Source organism: Chenopodium album, chromosome 6, assembly GCF_948465745.1.
Source record: "Chenopodium album chromosome 6, dcCheAlbu1.1, whole genome shotgun sequence".
In the NCBI taxonomy this organism is placed as follows: Eukaryota; Viridiplantae; Streptophyta; class Magnoliopsida; order Caryophyllales; family Amaranthaceae; genus Chenopodium; species Chenopodium album.
The window spans coordinates 10,389,552-10,415,942 of record NC_137839.1 but is presented as its reverse complement, the minus strand read 5'-3'; the positions used below and the strand labels follow the sequence as shown (position 1 = coordinate 10,415,942).

Genomic DNA, 26,391 nt, shown 5'->3' with positions numbered 1-26,391 from the left:
ATTTTAACTAATTTTTTATATTTTCCAACAAAATTATGTTATAGATGCTACAAGTTTTAACAGTGACATGCGAAGATCAAATATGTATACTTTAATAACACTTGCCGAAAACAATAATGTGTTAATTATTCTTACCATTTTTTTTTTTTTTTTGTTTTTCAGCATCCAATTGATATGAAATAACATAGAAATCGAAAAATTTATAATATTAATTTAAAATTATCGTGCATGACACAGAATCTAACCTAGTAAGAAATTAAATCGAACTGTACAAGCTATCTGTGTGTCAATCCAATCACTGCATTTTAGGCCAAAATTCTTCATAATATTCCTCCAGATACTATGATACACAACTGAGCTTTGCTACCACCATAAACAAGGAGATTTGAGCTGTCTTAAATTAGTGAAATATACACTATTCAAAATTTCAAAGAACTAACCTCACTCCTACAACACATTGGGTGTAGCTAAGGATCTCTCCAATCTTAGAGACCCGCCAAAACTCTCTCACCCATCCCAGTTTAAGCACTGATATATTAACTTATAGGTTGAAGTATACCCTGACAATTGCAAGCAAAAATCATCTACGTATTCAGAACCTTATATTACCTCCTGCACATGCTTGATCACAACTACTCCGTAGCAGAAGCTGCTTGAATTATCTGACACCAAAAGCCATCCAGAAAAGAACTTTCTGTATATCTTATGCTTCTGCGGCTGTGACTACATCTTCATCAGTTGCATCAGGCAGAACTGTTTCTTCTGCTGGTTCAGTGACATCTCCTTCTACAGCCTCCTCTGTTGAATGTAGTAGTTTTTCTCTAAGCGTTGTTTCAAGCTCATCTCTATCTCTTCCATTCTCAATGAGAAACTTTCTAACTGCATCTTTCCCACGGAAATTATGGCCGTTGAAGGCGTACATAGCACCCTGCTTATTTATAAGCTTGTGCTTGACACCCAGACTAATGAGCTCTGCATCCCTGCATATGCCCTTGCCATACTCGATTTCAAATTCAGCAGTTCTAAAAGGAGGTGCGTGCTTGTTCTTTATGACTTTCACAAGGACCTGACTCCCAACAATCTGCAGAATGAAACAGTGCATATATTTATGGAAATTCATACACTATTTGCCACAATATTTTATTAGTTCATGATCACAAAAGAGTTACAATTAAATCTTAATTATGCTTAATATAAACTCCTACACTTGTTATAAACTGTCAGGCATTTGGAAAATGACTAAGACTTTAAAAAAGTTGGGCAAATGAACAAGAGTGTAATTGTTTGAAGATTGGTCCAGTTCATGTCCCACATAGACAAGACAGTACACAGTAGATACATGACATCATCAGACACCTGTCGACTGGTCCAAAACTCCAAATAAGAGATAACAGAACCATTTGTCCATGCATTGTGGAAATCGCTAGAATACAGTCGCATGAATCTTGAAGCTAAGACTAAATACCTTCAATAGCTCAACAGGTATGAAGTCCAGAATAAGTTGTCACTGGGATTATAGCAGGAAATCTCTAATGTGTAACAGTCGTCTCACCAGATCACCCCAAATCGGAATAAGGTGGAATAAACAAAGACCATAAAATGATAAATTAATTGTACTTTATTTCACAAAGAAAAATGGTTTTTTTAGGGCCATGTTAGACTGTTGGTGTGTTACTGCCATAGTGCCATCCATGCGTCTTATCAAGGACAAAGCAAGTTTATACATAGATTACATTTTACATACCTCTTCTCCTTTCTTGACAAATGCAGTCCTCCTGATGTTCAGGCGCACCGACGCATAGAACTTCAAAGCATTACCTCCACAAGTAACTTCGGTAGGACCACCAAATCCGAAAGTTGAAATCTTTGCCCTCACCTGAAAAAATGTCATCCAGACAAAAGCTTAAGACTGACAATTGTTTCAACCAAAGGAAACAGAATAAGCTCTTCTGAAAGAGCCAAGGAACATTGCACGTCTATAGTGCTCTAAAATAACATCTGAACAGCTTCCAAAAATTATTGGAAATAATGTTGATAATTTAACAGACTACACACAAGCCGTTCATAAACCTTCCTCAACTCTCAAGAAAACATATCCAATTCATAACAAAATCTGGCATTCTAAGTTTCAGTAGTTTATATCAGATGTATCTCTCTTAACAGCCATTAACAGGAGAGGACAGAGGATTACAATTTAAAATTACTTAATCTCTACCTGATTCAAAAATAGCAATATACACTGTGACTGAGACAATGAATGGCTTAATTTTCGAAGTGCTTGGCTCATTAATCTTGCTTGCATTGCCATATGTGCATCACCCATTTCACCATCAAGTTCTCCTTTTGGCACAAGGGCAGCAACCTGCATTCAGGAATAAATATTTTACTATATATGAGAGATCTTACAACTAATGATATAGACAATCAATATGTTTGAGCATAGTAACCACACAGATTACAATTCAACAAGCAGGCAACAGTAGCATAGTACATTGAAATGAATACAATGATCTCCAAGCTACCTGGGCAATGAACACCAATAATAGATAATATAAGTGCATTTAAACTTCCTCGCCCAAAACAAAGGTAACTGTAGACACATGAGAAATGCAAGTGAAAATGGATCCTTGCTTACACTATCAACTACCACAACATCAAGTGAACCACTTCGAATGAGAGTATCCACAAGGCTAAGAGCTTGTTCACCACAATCTGGCTGTGATAGAAGCAAATTTTGAGTATTTACACCAATAGCTTCTGCTAGAGCTGGATCAAGAGCGTGTTCAGCATCAACAAAGGCACAGTACCCTACATGGATAAAAGATGATACATGAGTCATGTAATGACTAGCACGGATACAGACATGAGGAAAAAAACTAGACAATGTTGATTTTAAATCCAGCTTGCCCCTGCATTTAATTAAAATAAAAATTGACTAGTAAAAAGATCAATGCAGACAATAGTTCATGAAGAAATGGTCACTGTAGAGAAGTTGTTCTTTGTCCTATCCTCTCAAGTGAAAAATAGTGGAGCAGTAACAAGTAGGAGGAATGAAATGATCAGCATAGGTAAAGAATTAAAATGTTCAACATACATGTTAGCCAGAAAGAGATCAATTATGGGCAGTAGCCTTGATACTGAACAACTATAAGCTTTCAAACTAGAGCCTAGTATCCAACAACTCCAACTCCAAACTATCACCGCATAGACTTAGTTCTAACAGCAAAAAGAAAGCTAAGGGTGAAAAAATTTATGCAGGCATGTCATCAAAGAACTCATACATTTATAAATCCTGTCCAATAATTGAAAATATAATTAAAAAAAAGTGTTCCACACAAATAAGAGGTGTATGGGGAGGGTTGAAAGGAAGGACTACTATCAGCAAACAAACACATGTTTGACCAGTTCACCAAATATATACTCCTTCTGTCCCTATTTGTTCGCTCCAGTTTCCATAGAAGGATGCCCCTTAAATATTACAACATACCTTAATTGTCTATATAGACCACCACCTTTCTCTCTCATCAATTCACTCAGCCAAAATTTAATAAAGTAGAAAATGGACATGGGGCGAAAAAATAGGGACGCAGGGAGTATCAGACTATGACAGAAAACAGATAATGTTCATTATCATTGTTTCCATAGAAAATTGCAAGCAGGTAATTAAAATGCTGTTCAGTAACACTACCTCCTTGCTTCTGAGCTTCAGCAATTACATGAAGGGCTAAAGTAGTCTTCCCAGATGCCTCTGGTCCAAAAACCTCAACAACACGCCCCTGGAAAATCCGAAACACGTGTCATAAAGCATAAATAGCCTAAAGCTTAATGCACAATTATGTTACATACTAAAGGTAAACTATCAAATTTTAATCAAAAGACATGCATGTGAAGAAGACAAAATACAAATAATCCAAACACCTACTAAACTAAATGAATATCATAAGCATGTCTATGCTATCTTAACATTATCATACCATATTTACTTTTCCCCTTCCAAAATAGATATCTACTTATGCATGGAATATCTAAAGCGAACAAGTACCACAATAGAAAGTACCTTAGGGAGTCCTCCAATGCCTAATGCTATGTCTAGAGCAAATGACCCAGTAGACACCACTGGGACATTTCTAGGAGTTACAGACCGACCAAGCCACATAATAGATCCCTTTCCAAATGAAGTCGTGATTTGGTCTAACGCTTGTTTAAGAGCTAATTCTTTCTTTGACAGGCCTTCATCATTAGAGTCACTTCCATCTGATTTTTTCTTTCGACCTTCACCAATAAACCCATAAAAGTTAAACTTAGCAGATAAATGAGAAAATAAAAGCATCAATCAATCAAAGCCTTAATCCCATAAGTGGGGTTGGCTATATGAACCAGATTTGATTATTCCGTGCAAAGAAAACAAATGCATCATGACAACCAAAATGTTTTTGCAATAACAAAACTGCTTCTCTTTGAACAAGAAAAAGAAATTTAACACAATGCTCTAAATGGAATCCACTCTAAATAATATCAATACAGCATATAAACAAAAACACCATTCAACCACAACTATCAAAACAACGATAATGAAGCAACTAAAGTCTATAACAACTTCGTCACAATCCCGTCAATCGGCATACTTCAATAGACAAGCTTGTAAAGTATTAGCACCTTTTGAAGAAAACTCTTTGCATTGAAAAGACGACATTCCCAACACCTCTCTCCTGAAGCTCTGCAAGCAGCAAAACAATCCATTTAAAAAAAAAAAAAAGCCTTTCTCATAATTATATGTAAACTTGTAACAATGGCACCCACTCAACAAATTGCAGAAACACAATAACTATAGCAAGCGCATTTCTTCCTTCCACAAACTGAACTAAAAAATTAAGTACTATCCCTCCACTCAGATTCTGTCGTCGCATTACTAGTTTAAATTACATTATCTACGCGACAATTAATTCCCCAAAAGAGGGAAAATATACCAAACATTTTCCTTCTTTCTTCAACATTTAAATATTTGTCAGAACCTGGCACGAATCTAAAAAATCCTATAAACATGCAATATATTCTGAAACATTTTATACTAGTCCAAAACACTGAAAGCAGTAAGTAAAAAATATATAAAATCATACAAAAAATTAAATAAATACCAAAATCACATAACAAAATACAAAAACTATTCTTCCACAATAAACATAAATAATCAACAACTAAAAATTACAAAAAAAATAAATAAATAAATAAAATTAAAAAAAGGGTGTGCTAAAAACAGACCTCTGGAGGAAACAGAGAGCGTCGCAAAGAAGAAGCGTGGCGAAGAAGCCTCGCCATGGGAGATAGCTTGAGCTTGAGAGGTTGAACCCTTTGAGAAATTTGGGAAAAGGGTTCAAAAATTGGAGAGAGAAATTGAAGAAAAATTTAAAAATGTCAGAGCATTTTCTGGGAGTAATTAAAGAATTTGAAGGAAAGAAAGAGGGAAGAACAGGGAGAGAGTGTGTTAATTGTCACTGGTTTTTTTTAGGGTTTATGGAAATGAGGAATGGGGTTTGTGTGCAAAGTGGGGGAGGTTTTTCCCTCCTTTTCAAACTCTTTTTTGAGAAGTCCCAACTTTTTTTAAAATATTTGATTGGTTGTGGACTTGTGGTCTTGTTGTGCATCAATCAATTTTGGTGTGGTGAAACATTAAAAAAAAAATCCAATATACTAAGTATAATAAAATATTATACATTTGTAATAAAAGTTACGGAGTACCTAAATTTAATGAAAGTTTCCGATATATATAAGTTACTTTATAAATAAAAGATATTTATGTTTTATTAATAGAAGTTACCCAAATAAGTCTAAAAGTTATGCTAAATTGAATAAAAGTTAGGAAAATTTGTAAATTACCACCCAAAAAGGAGACCGGATTTTCCACCGAATTTTCTAAAAAGGTGGTAATCTGAATATTTTTTAATTTAAGGGGTGGTAATTTAAAATAAAATTTTTAACGGGTGGTAAGTTCAAAACAGGTCCCTTTTTTGGTGCTAATTTACAAAGCTCGATTTATAGTAATATTACTGTATATCGGATGTATACAAAAGTTTTGAGTGGTGTGTGCCTATATTTTAATATAATTGCAAAGAGATTTAACCACAATCCTTCAAAACGCCAATTCACAAATCTCATGCATTTGAGGGTTTTTTTTTTTTTTTTTCTATAACCTCCAATTAAATAACTTTCACTTCTTCATTTCTGTTTCCTAATAACTTCCACATCTTATATACCGTGCGTTAGCACGAATACAATCTAATTTTTGTAATTTAAGGGCTAAAATAGCCTCATAACCTTAATTACTCGAGTAATTTGTGCTATCTTTTGATAATTCCAAGCTCAATTTGGTAAGGGCTGAAATGACCCTCAAAACCTTAACATAATATTTTTCGATACGCAGATTGAAAAAATAATTTAACGTTGGAGAATGGCCTCCACTAACGATTTATGTACAGTTTCTTTGACAAAAACTATTAGTGGGAGCTTTTTTTTTTTTTTTTCTTATGGTAGTAAAATAAAATTAAATTTTATAAAGGTAATAAAAATCAAATTAGTGTTTTTTAAAGATATTAAAAGTCAAAATTTTCCATTATGGTAAGATTTGTTAAGTATTAGTATGTACGAGTTTAGTTTAGTAATAGTGAAGTATCACTAATTTGATTCGTTGATAAAGAATCATACGATATCGCAAAAGTTTTAAGTTTTTCGAATATAAATTGATGAATCAGATAAAAATTATCTTATTGCTTACAAACAAATTATTATATCTTCTCCGCGAAAAAGTTGTATATTTCAAAGATATGTGCGAGAAATGTACAATAATGGTGAAATATCAATTCAACGATATTAGTTTTGATGAAAAGTCATTAATCGATTTGAATTGTTATGTATTTCAATTCATATATCTTTTATAAATGTTATATAACTATTAGTGAATTGATTCTACAATTAAAAAGGGTAGGGTATATGTGGAGTTGAAGTTATCACTCAACATCGTCTCTTTAAGAGCTAGTATGACTAATTTTACAATGTTAGTAGTCTTTATTGGGCCCAAAACATTATTAATCTGGAGAAAGTATTGCCCACTACCAGGTAGGGACTAGGAAAGTCCATACCACCGTTGAAAAAAAAATTTCGCTAAGTGTTGGAAAAAAGTTATTTCCTATTTTAATACTGTTATTTTATGTTCTAACCTGTTAAAATAAAATTTAATGCTGTTATATGTTTCTTTAATATTGTTTTCGAGGTGTTATTTTGATCTTTTCAGCAGTACTTATATATATTAAAAGAATAAGTATTTGTGTTAAAAATTAAGTATTATATTTAAATACCATTATTATATAAGTGAAATCTGTTATTAAGACAGACAATACAGTTATTCTAAATTAGAATTTGTTAAGCTGCGTGATTTGGTATCAGAGCCATAACGGTTAAAAGCTAAATTAAATTATATATAATTAAGTAAAACTGGAGAATACTAGGCCCTCTACAGAGTGTAAGAAACCTGATTTTAAGCATTATTATCATATTCCTAAAAATACTAATAATTTTGGCACAGTCCTTAATTATATAGTAGATCAAATTGGCGAATTAAGATCGGAAGTTGATAACATACATGCTCGTTGTATTAATATCGAAAATAAGATATCAATAACCACAACCGATATTAATAAAAAAGTAAGCGATCTAAACGAACAGGTTAAACAGGTTCAACTTGCTTTAACAAACGAAGTTAGGCATCAACTTGGAAAAGAAGTATCACCTAATAAAGATAAAATCGTCCCATATAAATATAAATATCCTTTTCAAAACCTAGATAAAAATAAAAAGTTTACTGTAACACTCCCTAAAAGACCGACTAGTAACCAAGAAAAGAATAAAGAAACTAAACATGAGCCCTCATCTTCAGGATAAAACACTAAATGAATTACAGGGCCTATTCGACAAAGAAGAAGACCCTAATAAGCTTAACGAAATCATGAATTTAATTTCTAAAAAGGGGATTGTTTCTGATAATGAAATAGAGGAAAATAATTATGCTACTTTAGAGGAAGATTTATATCAACAAATGGGAATAATGAAGTTAAATGATCTTGACTTTCTACCCATAGAAATTGTTCAACGAAAGATCGAAAAAAAACTAGGAAAAAGAGTTATGGATAATAATGATGTTGGAGAAGAAATTATTAATGTAAACAATGTTATCCAAAGACCTAGGTACCAAGGAGAAGGAAGTTGCACACGACCAAGATACATACCAGGGAAGACTACCCGGTTTAGTGTCAAGGTTATGCCTACTCATATACCTAAACAAGAAGAAGTGACTCTTGAACCCATTAGTCAAAGTGGTTATAAACTTAAATTAGACGGTGTAAGAGATAGACAAGATGTTTTAGATCAATGGAAGAAGAGTATGAGTAGTGTACTTAATTTAAATACTGAATGGACTTCAGAAAATTTCTTAAACTATATTGAACATAGTCTCTACGGCTGTGTAGAAGATTGGTACGATGGAATAGATGAAGAAGTAAAGACTGCATTAAGAGCTAGTGAATCACCTACAAGAATGTTTAGGCAGTTATGTCAATATATTGAGTTAGAGTTCATTGGTCCTAGAACCGATCCTAATGAGAAACGAATGGAATATCAAAGAAAGTTAAGTAATTTATCCATCTGTAATATGAAATATGTTGATGATTATATTATGGAATTTGAAACATATTATTATAAAATTGGTGAAAATGAAACAAATCTTGGAATGTTCTACGACAAATTACCCAGTCCTCTTAATGAAGAGATTAGTGAAAAATATCAAGAATGGAGAGAGAAATTTTTAGCTAGGGATGCCCTAGGTAATAGAATTGCTTTCCTTAGAAAGTGGATTGAAAAGAAGTGTAGAGAGGTTGCAGGAACTCAACGAATGAAGAGACAATTTCTCACTTGTTGGGATTTCCCAAATAACTATGGATGCGAAAGAAAAAACTATAATAAAAGAAAGAGCTATAAGAAAAATAAATTTGACCGATCAAGAGGAGAAACCTATAAGAAGAAGTATTATAAACATAAATATAGAAAGCCAAGTAGGTTTTTCAGAAAGGCAACATATTGTCCTGAGAAAAAGAAAACATGCAAGTGTTGGTCTTGTGGAGAACTAGGACATTATGCTAATGAATGTAAGAAAGCTAATCATAAACTAATGGAAGCCTTAGGAAGTTGGGATTACATAGAAATACCAGAAGACGAGGCTTTAGAATTGGCTTTAAATAACAATAAAGGAATAGTAGAGATCGTAGAAGAGGAAAATGAGTATAATGAAGAACCTGAAGTTAATGATGAGTTTGAAGATGAAAATTATGAAGAAATAAATAACATGATGGAAGGAGAAGAATTAGAAAATTCAGAATCAGATGACAATGAGGAAGATAAAAGCAAAATGAAAATAGGTCAACTAAAAAGAGCTGAGTATTCATTTGAAGATAATGACCTAGATCAAGTAAACAAAGAAAGCTGGAATTTTCCCCAAATTACTAAAGATAAAATATTTAAAACTTCTTTCTTTAAAACTAGAACTAAATATGTATGTGAAGAAATGGAAGGAAGTATAGTAATCGAAGATTGTGAACAAAAAGCAGCCGAAATTAATATCATAAACTGGAAAAGTATTAAAAAACATAAAGAAAAGGGAAATTATAGCTATATTTGTATTGGTGCAGTACAAGTATACATAACTCCTTTGCAAGATTTTGGCAAGGATGTTAAATGCTTGAGTTTTATTTGTGATATTAGACATAAAGAATTTTATGATCAAATAATTAGTGGTATCACATGTAACATAAGTCAAGGAACGGTAAGCTATATATGTGAACCTAGATATTATGTGAGTTTAGAGGATTCCTTTGCGTCAAAGTTCTTAGCTATCAAGCTATTAACAGAAGGAGTGAAAATGCATAAAGGAACACGACCCATACAATTAAGATGGAAGGTGGTTTATAAGTTGGTAAACATTATAGACTCATCTTTTAAGAAACAAATAGTCGATGCTCAAAAATATGAGCAAGGAGGAGGTCCTAAGAAGAAAATTATACCTATAAAGGTAAATCCTAATGAAATTGAAATTGAAAAAACTTGGGAAGAATTCTTTATGAACCCTGCAGTTAGTAAGATGTTAATTGATGAATCAGGACTACTTCATATTGGAATGAATACAAAGCCTAAATTACAGAGAAATCTGAGTTTTATAACACCAAGTCTAAGTAGACAAAATTCAACAATAATAAAAATGAAAAAACAAGGTGATGAAAAGCCAGAAGAGGATGAAGAAGAAATATTAGTTCTACTAAAGAAACTAAATGAAAAATATAAAAGCAAAAAAGCCTTAAAACAACCGGCAAGGCATAGCATTGATATGGGATCATGTTCTAATTTCGAGTTAAATGAAGATCCAAATAATCCTATTGATAAAAGAAAGGTAATTGGATATAAAACCAAAACTGTAAGTGAACCAGTATATGAGGATGAAGTTAATATGCAAATGGAAGCTTGTAATGAAATATCCAGTACTAATCCTAATAGCATTTATAATCCAATTGATATATGCATTGAGGATTACAATAAATATAGACTATGTGCATATATTGATAGTGGTTGTTCTACATGTTTTGGAAAGAAATCATTATTTCCAGAATTCTTGTGGAAAAAGGCCAAAAATCCTATGCAAGTTAGAATTGTTAATAATAGTGTCATGATGCATACAGAGATAATTGAAGATTTAAAAATAGAAATTGGAGGAGTTCAATGTGTTATTCCCATTTTATGGGCAACTAATCAACCTAGTCATGATATGATAATAGGAAATAATTTTCAAAGATTATACTCCCCATGCACTCAAACTATTGATCAAATAACCTTTACTATTAATGGTCATTCTGTTCCCATACAGAAAATAACAAAGGCATATACTCATCAGACAATGGAATTTACGCGCAGCCAGCGTGGTGATAGGGTTACTCCTACACAACGAGAGGTTGCACTTAGAATTTCTGAGTGTGATTCATCATTAATATATCAGATAAATAAGCAACAAGAAAAACTATGCGAAAAATTATATTCAACAAATCCTTTAGAACATTGGGAAAAGGATAAAGCATTTGCTAAGATAACTCTAACAAATCCCAATAAGATTATTAGAGTGAGACAAATGGTTTATACCTACCAAGATATTCAGGAGTTTGATGAACAAATAAAAGAGTTGCTTAATAAAAAGCTAATTAGGAATAGCAAAAGTCCTCATAATAGTCCAGCATTCATGGTAAGAAATCATGCAGAAGAAAAAAGAGGTAAAGCTAGAATGGTTATTAATTATAAACAACTAAATGATAATACTGTTTTTGATGGCTATAATATTCCTAATAAAACTGTGTTATTTAATAGAATACAAGGAGCCACATGGTTTTCTAAAATGGATTGTAAGAGTGGCTACTGACAAATTAAAATGGAAGAAGAAAGCATTCCTTTAACTGCATTTAGTGCCCCTCAAGGACATTATGAATGGCTAGTAATGCCTTTTGGATTAAAAAATGCTCCATAAATATTTCAGAGAAGAATGGATAATATTTTTAGAGAACTTAATCATTGTTGTTTGGTCTATATAGATGATATTCTAATATTCTCAAAAGATTTAGAACAACATAAGAATGATCTTAAAGCAGTAACTCAAAAATGTGCAGAGCATGGTATAATCCTTGGAAAGGATAAATGTGTTTATGCTAAACAAGAAATTGAGTTTCTTGGATTAGAAATTAAAGCAGGACAAATAATATTGCAAAAACATATTTTAGAAAAGATTGAAAAATTTCCTGATAAAATTGAAGATAGAAAGCAACTAGAAAGGTTTCTAGGATGTTTAACCTATGCTTCTGATTTTATAGAAAATTTTGCTTTATTAAGGAAGCCATTACAGAAAAAACTCAAGAAAGAAATAACTTGGAACTGGAAGGAAAGTGATTCCAAAATTGTTCAAGATTTAAAAGCTATGTGTAAAGACCTTCCTGTACTAACACTACCTACTAGTGAAGATGATTTAATCCTTGAAACAGATGCTAGTAATGAGCACTGGAGTGCTGTGCTGTGTTAAAAATAAAAGAAGGAAAAAGACTTTGCAGATATAGCAGTGGAAGTTTTAATAAAGTTGAGTTAAACTATCCTACAATGCAAAAGGAAATCATTGCAGTTATTAGAGGGATCGAGAAGTTTTTAATCTTCTTAACCCCTAAACAGTTCTTAATAAGAACAGATTGCAAAGGCATACTCGGTTTTGTTAAAAAGAATTTGTCTAATATGCAAGCGCAAGGGAGACTCCTGCATTGGCAATTATGGCTTAACCAATTATCTTTACTGTTGAACATATACAGGGAACAAAGAATTCTTTGGCAGACAGCTTGACCAGAGAATTAGCTAATGTCGTCCAAGAAGCTCAAGACTACACAAAAACCTCCTGCATACCAACTTCAAAAGATGGATGTAGAGAGGAAAAATCTCATTGATGAGACCGAGAAGGCAATGGAGCGGGTTTCACCCTCCAATTGGGCCTTAATGCAAGGCTTGATTATATCAACAAAACAACGTTCGCGAGATGGTTTAATTAAGGGTTGCCATCGAGCAGTCCAAAGGATATTGATGTTCGAGATAATAATTATGTTATTTCAGCTCATTCCTGATGTACGGAATATAATATTAAACAAAATAAGAGATAATGATTTTAGGACATGGTACGAGTTGGTGGCTACAAGGTCCAGTAAATTCTTTGATCTTCGAGATCTATGGGGAGAAAGAGTAGAGTTTCCCAAAAACTCTAAAGTTGCATCATTGCGAATCTACCCATATCCTCTTAATAAAAATGCTCCATTCATTAGTATACATTACAAGGCTTGGGATTATGGAATGGTACATGATTTTTATGAATTCCCTACTCCTAATGACTCTTTCTTTCCAAGACTTACCAAGTTCCAGCAGTACGCATTCAACAAGGTTCGAAAATATTGTGAAGACAAAAAAGACGAATTTCGGTTAAGCGTAAAGGTACAATGTGCTAACATCGAAGTTAAAGAAGGAAAAGTTAGTCCACCGCATTACTTAATAGTATTTGGGGGAGTGAGGTATTGCAAAGATCCCATACTAATTCGTCAGAAGACGGTTAGAAATCCAACTGAAGCAAGAGCATTGGGATTTTTCTACATTTCACAATATCTTAACGATTTTATAAAAAGGAAAGAAATTCCTCTTGTCATATTTCGTGTTGGTAACACAACAATTGTGGTACCTAATGAGATGAAAGAATATTTAGTAGATGACATAAACAATACCGAGTCAATCTACAAATATTTAGAAGATATCGAAAGAGGAAAGTTTCTGTCATTTGAAGGCTATGAGTATCTGTTTGAAGCATTCATGAGTTGGGATGAAGAGTATGCAGCCAAGTGTGTCGCAGACCTTTGCAGAGAGAATCCTATGTACGAAGACAGTAAAGATAGTGAGGGAGGCCTACAAGAAATGATGATGGATGAAATTATGAATGCATGAGCCCACACCAGCAATAATTCAAGGCATCTTTACTGTAGCCACGTTTTATTAATTGTTTCTGTCTTAAAGTGTCTTTGTAAAAAAGCAATGGTGTAGAATTGCTTGCTGAGGATAAGGATCCTATGTAAATTTGCGTCCCTATATAAAGGGACTTAGGTCAAGAAGTGAAGGCAGAGTTGGAAGAGTTAGCTAGAGAATTGCTCTGAAAGCATTAGAGAGTCCTCTAGAGAAAAATACTCACCTTAAGAGACAGATTGGTTCTCCATCTCTCTTAAAGTAGAGAAAAACTCTAGTTCAGCTTATGTCTGTTTAAGCTTTCAGTTTGTGTGTTTGTTGTAATATATGAGTGTTGTAATCTTTTCAAATTAAATAAAAGTTTCGTTCAAGAAGGGAACGTTATCCTCTTGAACCTTATATATCAAATGAGTTATCTGTCTATTTAGTTCCATCATAAACACAATAAGGATTGTCTAATTAGAGATTACGGTCTAAGGTAGGAAACAAATTAGATCTGTGCTGAGCCTGATCTAAGGAAGACAGGGTTGGGGTTAGCTACCTTGATAAAGCCGGAAGCTCAGAACGCCGGAGGTTCCATTGTTGACTAAGTTCAGGTATTGGTCAAAACTCTCTAGTTAAATAACTATTATTGCGAAGCATGGTGGGCTTTTAAACTGTTAAAATAATTTATTTTGATATATAAGTAGTAGAGTTGTGATAACTAGTACCGTTAAAAGTCATTTAAAGTAATTATCAGATCGGATTATAGTAAAAATCAGTGTATTATTAAAAGCTGTTATATTAAATTAAGGTACTGTTATTAATTTATCAAATACTGTTATTAAGTCATTAAGTACTGTTATTTATCTTAAATAAAAGATATCAAAAAAAATAAAAATAAAAAAAAATTAAAAAAAATAAAAATTTGACGTCACTTGGTATTGGGCGGGGTAGCTTATACCAGGTAGCGGTCCATCATCCCCCATCAATCTGCAAGGTTGTCTGAACCTAAAATTACTCTAGTCATGCATGAGTGAATCCTATGAATGATAATACAAGTGTGTTGGTTTTTGTAAACCTTACATTAGTGTAATAATTGTATCAACATAAAGTTTAAAAATATTAACAAGCTTATTGGTACTTTAAGATCTTATAGTAGTATAATATTATACCACATGAGATGTAAAAATATCAATGGACAACTGTCACTGTCATTGTCATTTATGACTAGAGTAATTATTGCATGAACTTCCTAATCCAGCCATATGCATTAGTTATGTGTTGCATGTGTGTTTCCATTGATCCACTTTGCTTCCTTTATCTCTGTCATGGCATAGGGGTCTTCCATCTTCCATGATATATAGAGCTTGTGATTCATCTTCAGGAATATTGGATCCAAAAACTCTAATCGTGGCTTTCTTGGCCTGGAAAAAAAATGGTTGTGTTAGAACAAGATTAGAGACAAGGTAATCACTAATCCACGAACAACAATATAATAATATATACAATAAGTTAAAATTGATCTTTTTTACAAGTATATTTTCATCATTAAAGCGACCATTTTTTTAATAATATTTCGAGTTACACTTTCATATAGTGGAGCGATCATATGTAAAGTGGAGCTTAAAATTAAATATAAACTTTAATTTAGTATTAAAACACAAGTGATGCAAACGATGTTTATTGAGTATCAAGTCAAGATTTTGAATAAAATAATGAGAAATTAGAGTAGTTAGAACGATTTACTTCTTTCTCCCAATTTGTATTAATTGTAATAGCTGACAGAGATAAGACTTGAATGAGGAACGCGCTAATAAATCCTAACTAGAGACCCTACAACAAAAAGGATAGGGAGTTTTAAGGACAAGTAACATGATCAGATCAACAAATAAGCATCAAATGACAATATATACTCAATATATGTTTAATATATGTTCGAAGTCAAATAATAAAGTGAAAGGAAAAATAATATGTATTTACTTTCCCTCCAATGTGCATAAGGAATGCTAATAGAATAGAAATCGGAAGGCCTATGAGATAGAAGGAAGTTAGACTGATATATGCACCAATCTTTTGCCAACCACATCCTCTAGCAATACCTACATGTTCACAACCATAAACGAGTTACGAGTATAAGCAACAATTAAAATGTCGAAACAATGATATATAAAAATCTAAGAGAAACGCAAGTGAATGAAAATAATTGAACGAATATTGAGTACAGAAAAGACCAGTATTACCATAAAGAACACATGTTACTCCGGTTAAAAAATTGGCTATTACTATTAAGGGCATCATAGTAGCCAAGTATTTGACAACTTCCAAATCTTGAGTGTATGCATAACCCCAAACATCTCGTAACATCATGAGAAGTAATCCCACTAAAATGCACTCGCAAATCGTCATACTTAAAGCCACATGAACTGCTAATCTTGCACATTGTGGATTACTAGCTCCTAATTCGTTGGAGACTCGAGTGCTGGAGAAATTAAGCACAATTTAAAAAATTAAAAGGATAATTAATAAAATCTTCTTATTACAACATTTATATACTATGGCTCTATTCTTTTGAGCTAAATTAATAGTTGAACTGATTTGAGCTAATTAAGTTAACTTAAGATAAACTAAATTGAACTGAACTAAGCTAATTAAACTGAATTGAACCAAACTAAACTAAACCAAATTAAACTGAACTGAAAATATCTTCAAAAACAAGACCTAAGAGAAAATACTGTTTCCGTGAGCTTACTTTAGGTTACATATGGTTATAAGTCATTATTAATGGATAGTATTCCGTACTTGTTAGTACAATTGATAATGACTTGATTTGGGAAAATCGGCTATTTCACCAAATGCCACTAAGCAATTTAAAAATTCACCAAATGCCATCGGACTTTTCAGAATTCACCAAATGCCACCCACTTTTAAAAAAATTCACCCAGTGCCATTAATGACCAACGACCGTTAACTTTGTTAGTAATTAGGGGTTAATCATGACACGTGTCATAATATAATTGGACCATTTATCTTAATTCATAAAATTTTTTAAAAAATACAAAAAAAGTTAAAAAAATACAAAAAATTAAAAAAAAATAATTAAAAAAAACCCCCAAAATTTTTCCAGCCACCCCGACCACTGCCAAACCCTAGCCCCTCCCCTCATCTCACCGGAAAACGGCTAGTCACCACCGGACCCACCAACAATCGGCCAGTCGACCTTGTAGCTCCCTACCTGACCCACCGCCGACCCCCAAAACCTCCCTCACAAACTGCCCCGACCCCATAAAACCACAAACACGAACATCACCCACCCCAAAAACCACCCACAGAGCCACCCCGAGCCTAATAACCACCAGTAAAAAAGCCTCTCCTCCCTTCTCCCACCGTCGAAACGACCGATTTTAAGGTGGGGAAAGGGAGGAGGGGCTTTTTACGGGTGGTTTTTGGGGTCGGGGCGGATGTGTAGGTGGTTTTTGGGGTCGGGTTGAGCAGCGTGGGTGGTTTTGGGGTGCATGGTGGGTCATGTGGGGAGCTACATGGTCGGCCGGCCGATTGTTGGTGGTTCCGGTGGTGACCGACCGTTTTCCGGCGAGATGAGGGGAGGGGTTAGGGTTTGGCAGTGGTCGGGGTGGCTGGGAAAATTTTGGGGTTTTTTTTTAATTTTTTTTAACTTTTTTTGTTTTTTTGTTTTTTTATTTTTATTTTTATGAATTAAGATAAATGATCCAATTATGTCATGACACGTGTCATGATTAACCCCTAATTACTAACGGAGTTAACGGCCGTTGGTCATTAATGACACTGGATGAATTTTTTAAAAACTGGGTGGCATCTGGTGAATTCTGAAAAGTCCGATGGCATTTGGTGAATTTTTAAATTGCTGAGTTGCATTTGGTGAAATTTCCGTTGGAAAAATCATATTAAGTTTAATTTAAAGTTGATTATTAAAATATGTTAGAATCAGAGTTAAGTCAGAGTAGGGTAGGTGTTTAAAAAACTTGCACTAACTTAACTTGGAGGCGTTGACACATACAGAAGATCTTGATATTAAAATACTTACCTCACTCCACCACTCAAGCCTTTGTGAATAACCCAAACAAGTGTGATGAGATTGAGGCTGCAACATTCATAGCATAACATATAACCATTAATACATACTTCGTATATATCTTGCACATTTTTTCTCTCACAAGAAAACAAATCAAATACCCACTATATGGTGTACATATTTTTAAGTACTAACCATATAGAGAGTGCTGAAGTTTCTAACACTGGGTTCGGCAGATAACCTGATAAGAGGATGACCATCTCGAATGACCAAAATTCCAAGCTGTTGAAAATTATAATACATAGAAAACTCATAATAATTTAGAATTTACGTAAGAGAAGAATAGGCCATATATATTATCGGAAATAGGTGGGAAAGTTTAGGGGTTCCTCCCCTCTGAGGCTCCAAGCTAAGCAACCTTAATTGGTATGATTTGAAAAAAAAAACACCCTTTTAAATCCAAGGTAAAAGCCTTACCAAATTGTCTTATTAAATAATGAGAAAAGTCTTAACTTGTTGGTAATCTCGTATTTAATGACACATACACTTGTTGGATTCGATATATATATATATATATATATATATATATATATATATATATATATATATATATATATATATATATATATATATGAAGAAAAAAAGGATTCAAGCAATGTAAACGAAGTTTACCATAGCATAGCGGTTGAAGGTATGGAAAGTCTCAAAAAGGCCGGTATACCTTGTAACGATGCAATCGAGAAGCCATTCCAAGTCTTGGAACACGACAAAGAATATTGAACATAGAGAGCTAATATCACCAAATTGATCCAATATGATACAACATTAGCAATGGCAGCTCCTCTGCTTCCAAGGCTAAATGTAAATACCAATGACCAACATATTATTATGTGCAATAAAGTAGTAATTCCACTGCTAAGTATCATTGGAAAGACCATATTTTGAGTTTGAAAATATCGAAAAAGACACAGAATTAAACCGTAGGGGATTAGGCCAGGGATCATGGACTTAACGTATGATGCAGCTTCTGATGCTATCATGTGGTCTTGTCCAACAACAACTAGAATATATTTGGTGTTGTACCATGTTATGGAGATTGGGACACTTACTAAACAAAGCACCAACATGGCTCTTTGTGTGTGTACGCCTACCATTTTGTATTATTTTGCACCGTATGACTGACCACATACGGTTTCTAATGCACTTGCCATTCCCAACTGCTCAAAAGAAAGGGAAATAAAGAACATATGTCATTAATTAGTACAAAAAGTTGGGGTTGAATGTAGGCAAATACTACACTAATCTACAATCTACAATACCAGTTTCAATTTTATAACTAGCTATTAAACTTACTCACAACTCTTAGTTCGTTTATCATAAAATTAAAGGGCTTTTTACGATGACCAAAATGTGTCAAAGGCCTTGGTATTAAGTTTATTTAATTAAGAAATGAATGAACTAGTTACACTTATCCTACAATTTCTCAAAACAATCAAAACTAACCCAATTGTACCTTAAATTGGATGACTCAAATTCGACTCTTATCAATATTTTATCTATTCGAATTAACTTAACTTGAATGAGCAAAGCTAAGATTGATCATCTATTATTTATAATAACAATCAAATTGACTATAACCCCCGAAGTAACTTGACTAACATTGACCTCTCTCAAATAAGTCAAATTTAAACCAAATGATCCATTTGCCACCTATAATTAGCTTCGTTACTAATCTAATGATATCAATGTTGTGTTTGTTCTCACAATTTATTTACGAGGTACGAGTATACGTTATGACAATACATGCATACTTCAAATATGTTGGTAAAATACCTGTTGATTCCAATAACAAAATAGAGAAGATGAAAGGGAAAAATACTTGATTGAAGATCTCAACTCACAGTCGCGCCGTGGAACAATAATCCACTGCCTTAGAAGCGAAATACGCCACCACCGGTACAGGTTTCCTGATGACGCACGCCCCCCAAGTTTAACGCAACTCTCCTTCGTAATTCGTGTACCCGAACCCGAAGCGTGGAATTACTCAAGAACTGTTCAGATCTCAAAGGGTAGGTTTTGTTTTGTGTTTAGGCTATTTCAATAATGAAATTAACTTGGTTTTTAATAAAGGTCAATGAGTTGTATTTATAGGAGTAATAAGGAAAAGAGACAAGCAGCTTGAGCCTCACGCAAGGCCCATATACTCGGTTGGGCTTGCGAGTAGAGAGCTATAGCTCACTCGCAGGGAGCTCTCGCTCGGACTGCTGCAAGTGAAAACAGGGGGCGAGCTAGTAGCTCTCCCGTAGGAGAGCTATAGCTCGGATCTCCAACTAGCCAAAGAAGAAGCGAGCTAGTAGCTCACGCGTAGGAGAGCTATAGCTCGGATCTGCTGGACACTAATGATGGCAACGAGCTCTAGCTCGACCATGCCGTAGGCATTCCCAGCATCCTAGCTCTAGCTCTCTTGCTAGCTCGGCCTTGATCAATCCCCTAGACTTGCATTCTCCATTATTCCCTCTATAACTCTTTGCACACTCACTTGATGAAACTCCGATTTGCATTACTAGTGAGGAAAACTCCAACAATCCCCCACTAATGCAAAATGGACATGAGATCATGAAATCTGAACAGTAAAATGAAAGTCTTAGTACTTAAATGCTAGTATCCAAAGGTTTGAACTAACACATTAGTACACAAGGTTTTCAACACTTCCCTAGTGAGTATCCTAAGATTTGAACTCCTAGGAGCGAGGAAGGGACCTTGAATGCACATACCTTGACTTTAGAGCTTAAGCAACTCCGCCAATCTCGGCCTACACCTTGGGCTCTCATGAGTACTTCAGGAAAACTACACCACAATTTTCCCTTGAAGGAGGCCACCCCTCGTACTCACGTAGGTGTTCCGTCTGTGTATAAAATACACATTCCCAGCACATCTAGGGTCTTTCCTTGCAGGCTTAAAACACATTCAAGCACCTTGCAAACCCAAGATTTTCTGTGCAGTGGAATAAGAACATTAAGAACGAAAAGTTCAACCCTATCAACTCGACGGTGCATCTATCAATCCACTACTCAATGAGCTCTTAGGCTAGATGCATTAAGGGATACTCCCAACCTCAGGTCATTCGGTACCACTATCGTTCCCTACTCGAGAAGTATCAGGGCTAGTGATTCTAATTTATTTAAGAATCACTATCGTTCCCACCTCTCAAGCAACTGGGCTAGTAGTATTAAGAGCAAGCAATGCTCAACCTTCCACTTTCGGTGTCATTATCAATCCTACTCTAAGAGCCACTGGGCTAACGGTCTTAAATCCACTTAAGAACCATTATCAATCCTTGCTCAAAGAATAACTGGACAAATGACATTAAGAGACACGCTCAACCTTACTGAATCCACCCGATCAACAAACCACTGAAAAAGGTTATAGATTCAATAAACATAAATGGTGTAAATCCAACAATGAGTCAACCAAAACAAGGCTCCAGACCCATTAAGAACAAAAGTTCAACAAATTTAAACATTTCGGTGTGTCCATGTAAGCTGTCACAATTGATCACCCAATCTGGGTTATGGACATATTAAGAGCACTTAAAGCTCAACCTACAAGCATCAAGCAACAAGTCTACCAAAGCATCTCATAACTATATAAATTAGAGGGTCATTACGCCAGATCACTTCAGGATGTAGACTCAACTTTTAAACTTCGTCACTAGAATAATTTAAAATACCCCACAGGATCTTAAATATATTCTCTTAGACAATTAAGCACTTACCTGTGCTTCATCCTAGTATAAGGACCTGCTTGATTCTTCTTTGCTTTCACGTACTCTAACATGAGTATCATCTCCACAAGATCTGTCTAACTTTGTCACTACATCTGTAGTTCCTGACAACATACATAGACACTTGTGAAAAATAATGTAGAGAACATGAGGATCAACTCACCCCCACAATGGACAAACTTCCAGAGATTAATTTTTGCAACAATCATCTTCTTGACCATGTCATCCAATCTAATGAACCTTTGCTTCATAATGGATAGTGTACAACAATTTTTTTTGTAGCTCACTCGAAATAGAGCACCACTCTTCATCATGTAAAAATCATACACTGAAGAGGTTCAACTAATCATCGTTGTTCATTCAATCATTGTCTCTTATAGTTTACTGGATAGGTACTTGAGAAACTTTCTCACTTTAACCTTCATCCCTGTACTAACTGAAACTCAAACAATAATTGAGTAATTCTCTCTTGACAAACAGAATGAACAATATAGTTTACAACAAAACCACTACACGTCAAGAATTTTTTGTTCATCATTTAGATTGCAAATCATTAGCACATTTGAATCAAACATCAAGGCCAAATCACGAAAATAACTCTGGCTTAGACATGATAAATATAATTTACCAAACCACTTTCTCTACATCACAATAATGAGATTGATGCGTACCTTTGTTAATTCATCGGCATACTGCCTAGAACCATTCTGCTTATCACATTATCTTGTACTTGTCTCTTGTCTTAGAGACACACATACATCTTTATCTCAATTAACAACATGCATGTGAAGTTAACAACTTATGATCATTCTAGCAAATGAACTCTATCAATGCGAACCATAGTAACATCACACATACATCAAGAAGTTCAACTCACATGCCAAGAAAAACTTAACATAACAAGTTAGAGTACTCAAATCTAACCCCCACTCACCATACATATCACAAAGGATATAACACCATGAGCAAAAAATACCTCATCTTCTAAGTTGTCACATGTGCATGCGTTTTAAAATACACACCCTTGATTTACAATCAATCATGCTAGGAAGCTTAAGCAACCTTACTGCAAACCAGACAAGCTTAGAACAAACCAGGTGAGTCATAAGAGTTGGTCAGCACCAAACTTACAGAATAAATCCTAACAACATAGTATCTTTCCTTTAGCCCATTTCCAATCAACCACCTTTCAACTCACCTTGAAAGATACTTACAACAGATGGATTTCTAATAGCAAGGCAAGATATACTCTTCTCAAGGATATCAGACTCAAAGAGAGTGCACAACTCGCGTTAACATGCTTCTTTCCACAACTAGTCAATCAGGTTTATCCATATGGTTCAGGATTTTTCCATTCACCACTACATGAATATATACCACACAACAAACATCTACATATAACTTTCGATCAAGAAAGAAAAACCAAGATGATATAACACTAGTTTAAGCTTTATTCCAATACACCTTAGATGATGAACTCATCAACTTTACTGGCAGAATAAAGCTTATGAAGCAAGAACAAATCCTATGAACGAGCAAAACTAACATGTCATGTCATAGGAAAACATATACTTGAGACATTTCAAGGATTTAACATATCAAGCTCGTACATGATAAACGTAGCAGATATTCAGCATACATATCACCCACAGTCCCACAAGCCTTCATGCTTTACGTGAAACATATCTAGAAGTCAATTCTTTATTATTGGAAACCCCCACATCATGAATACCACATGAAAATAATCATGAATCAGATAACAAAATAGGGAGTATCAACCAAATTCTTGGGTGAAATACTTACTAAACAAATAAACAACTGATACATATCTGCAACCCCCACAATACTAACATTCACAGAATATTAATAGTTTTTAAAGACATATAGAATGTTAATTCCCATCCTTACCTCATGTGGGCACTTACACTTCAAACTTGCATGGCCATTCTAGCTTTGCTAAGTCAAGCCTTTTTAATTCTGCTAATAATAAGCACGAAAAACAACCCGGTCTCATCTAGACCATCAACAAGAAAAATAATTGCTAAACCTCTAGCAAAATAAATACATTTCAAGTTCGTGAACAAAGCTAATTAAGATCACAAGAATTAAAAGAACCAATAATTCTAAATCCCCTTTTTAATCTAAAAAAGGGACACTTACAAGCTTATCACATACTCCGTGCTAAATGAAACTTTATCCATGATTAGGAGAAATAACAACAAAAACACTATCGTAAGATAGAACAAATGTCATCCCTAATCTACTAGGACAAAACACATTATAGTCCATGAACATAAATAAGTTACCATTGGACGAAACATACATTAGCAGAAATAAATTACTTGCAAACCAACAAGCAAATAGCCACATATAAACGTCTTTTACGGAGACCTTCCTCCTCAAAACCACTCATTTTACAAGAGTAAAACTAACATACTAGTCAGTTACAAGATCTAACTCATCTCATCTCCACATTACCTTACAATAGCTCATAATAATAAATTATGCATATATACAGGGGCACATAATAATAAACATATTATATAGAGTAGAGTTAGAAATAACTTAAATAAATTGAGAAGGACTTACCTCCAAGCATGATTAGTCGTGCATTGCTTCTCCATTAATGTAGAGCACTCAGCACCTTTACGAGACTTCATCAAGTCAGCTGCTACTAGAAATCCAATGAGACCAAACTTGACATTTCAAAACACTAAAGAGCTGTAACGAGCCTTGGTAATTTCCATCCGCAGTTACATCCTTTGATATCATCGTCGTCCACAACACCCTCAGCTCATAGGAGCATTGGTCCACGAATCTCATCATTAATAATGCCATCATAAAAGTTCATTTAACTAGTAAATCACTATTAATAATATAGTCTTGACAGCAACATAATCATTGCATATATATTGATTCTTGACGCCCAACTTCAATATTAAAGACCCCATGAAGACGGCGTTACAGTAGCAGCATAATCCCCTTTTTAATTTAATGAAATTATGAGATTATTATCTCTTTTAAACCAATATTAAAAGAACCACCAAAACATAAAAAAAGGACCAATTTGGCTTCTTTAATCAATGAATAGCCAACAAATTTAAGGGGTAATTGTCGGCACTTGACACGGGTATCTCGGTATGCGATCAATCATGAGGCAAGAACAATTAGCTTCTGACTGCTTTGAATTCTTGATTTAATTAACCAAATTAAATTAACCCGTAAACAATAATCGACAAATAGAATTAACATCAATTTCCCTCGTCATATGATCGAACAAAACGCTATACACAAGGAATCAACAGTATAAATAAAATACTATTTCGCTTCTAAATTGTTGGTAAAATACCTGTTGATTCCAATAACAAAATAGAGAACATGAAAGGGAAAAATACTTGATTGAAGATCTCAACTCACAGTCGCGCCGTGGAACAATAATCCACTGCCTTAGAAGCGAAATACGCCACCACCGGTACAGGTTTCCTGATGACGCACGCCCCCCAAGTTTAACGCAACTCTCCTTCGTAATTCGTGTACCCGAACCCGAAGCGTGGAATTACTCAAGAACTGTTCAGATCTCAAAGAGTAGGTTTTGTTTTGTGTTTAGGTTATTTCAATAATGAAATAAACTTGGTTTTTAATAAAGGTCAATGAGTTGTATTTATAGGAGTAATAAGGAAAAGAGACAAGCAGCTTGAGCCTCACGCAAGGCCTATATACTCGGTTGGGCTTGCGAGTAGAGAGCTATAGCTCACTTGCAGGGAGCTCTCGCTCGGACTGCCACAAGTGAAAACAGGGGGCGAGCTAGTAGCTCTCCCGTAGGAGAGCTATAGCTCGGGTCTCCAGCTAGCCAAAGAAGAAGCGAGCTAGTAGCTCACGCGTAGGAGAGCTATAGCTCGGATCTGCTGGACACTACTGATGGCAACGAGCTCTAGCTTGACCATCCCGTAGGCATTCCCAGCATCCGAGCTCTAGCTCTCTTTCTAGCTCGGCCTTGATCAATCCCCTAGACTTGCATTCTCCATCATTCCCTCTATAACTCTTTGCACACTCACTTGATGAAACTCCGATTTGCATTACTAGTGAGGAAAACTCCAACAAAATATACATGAAGCCACGCGTGCTACTTGTACTCATCATAATCTATAGGTGAAGTAGAAACAACGAAACTATATACGAAAACTTCAATCCAGATCTATTTAGTATGTAAAAACCATTATACTCTAAAAAGCAAAAAAAGGTTTAGTCAAAGAGATGAAGAGCAACTAACCAAAACGCTGAATCTAGTAACATAAGCAAAGGAAGTAGCCAATGAAGCAGCAACAAGAGGTAACTTACCAAGATGACCCACAAACATTAGAGAAATTACATGCAATGAAAATGTTAATAACCCAACTATTATCAATGGCCCTGCTAACCATACTTGTTTCTTGGTTTCTTTCACTAAACTACAACTATTATTATAACTTCCCTTTTTATTTTTCAGGTCAATCTCCATGAAATCATGAAGTTTTTCATTTTCTTTTGGTAGTGGTAGGCTAAGAGAGAGAATAGGTGATGATGGATTCTCTTGTTTCTCCATTTTTTTTTGGGTTATCACAAATCCCAAGGGTTGATGTATCGACTAGATTTCTTTATATGCTCAATTTGACTTATAGTTTTGACAGTTTAAAGCCTGTTCTTTTCAGCTTAGTTTCAGTTCAATTCAGTTCAGTTCCTAATTTTCTTCTCTCATAAACAATTCATTTCAGCTCTATTTAATTCAGTTTAGTTTAGCTCAATTCAGTAAATCAGAACAAGCTCTAGTCAATGTCAATTAGCTTAAGGTCGGAATACTCAGCAAGTGAAAAGTTGATATTTTTGATATACTGTGACTAATTCAGCAAACTTTATATAATAACATCTATCCTTCAGTATAATAGTATAATATCAAGTCAAAATTGATATGTGATTAGTGCAAAAGTCA

General features: G+C 34.4%; 1 protein-coding gene and 1 pseudogene across 2 annotated transcripts; both read right to left on the bottom strand.

The window, feature by feature from the left end:
• Window positions 1-200: 200 nt before the first annotated feature.
• On the bottom strand, window positions 201-5,544 carry LOC145634575 (DNA repair protein recA homolog 3, mitochondrial-like). The gene is made up of 8 exons (XM_081685995.1): window positions 5,260-5,544; window positions 4,657-4,717; window positions 4,058-4,272; window positions 3,689-3,776; window positions 2,636-2,808; window positions 2,216-2,362; window positions 1,745-1,876; window positions 201-1,081 (listed from the first exon to the last, which is right to left on the bottom strand). The coding sequence occupies exons 1-8, from the start codon at window positions 5,314-5,316 to the stop codon at window positions 704-706; spliced, it is 1,251 nt and encodes a 416-aa protein (XP_081542121.1). The 5' UTR covers window positions 5,317-5,544; the 3' UTR covers window positions 201-703.
• A 9,323-nt stretch (window positions 5,545-14,867) lies between these two features.
• Window positions 14,868-26,018, bottom strand: LOC145636661 (protein DETOXIFICATION 16-like; annotated as a pseudogene). The gene is made up of 8 exons (XR_014114142.1): window positions 25,696-26,018; window positions 18,314-18,858; window positions 17,837-17,923; window positions 17,654-17,710; window positions 15,834-16,072; window positions 15,574-15,692; window positions 15,340-15,426; window positions 14,868-15,017 (listed from the first exon to the last, which is right to left on the bottom strand). The product of XR_014114142.1 is annotated as a protein DETOXIFICATION 16-like (transcript).
• Window positions 26,019-26,391: the final 373 nt, after the last annotated feature.

Excerpts from the sequence above, each read along its gene's own strand:
- LOC145634575 (XM_081685995.1), bottom strand. The coding sequence starts at position 5,316 with ATGGCGAGGCTTCTTCGCCACGCTTCTTCTTTGCGACGCTCTCTGTTT. Across the intron at positions 4,718-5,259 it reads GCTCTCTGTTTCCTCCAGAG|AGCTTCAGGAGAGAGGTGTT; the intron begins GTCTGTTTTTAG and ends TGCTGCTTGCAG. Across the intron at positions 1,877-2,215 it reads TATTGCTATTTTTGAATCAG|GTGAGGGCAAAGATTTCAAC; the intron begins GTAGAGATTAAG and ends ACATTTTTTCAG.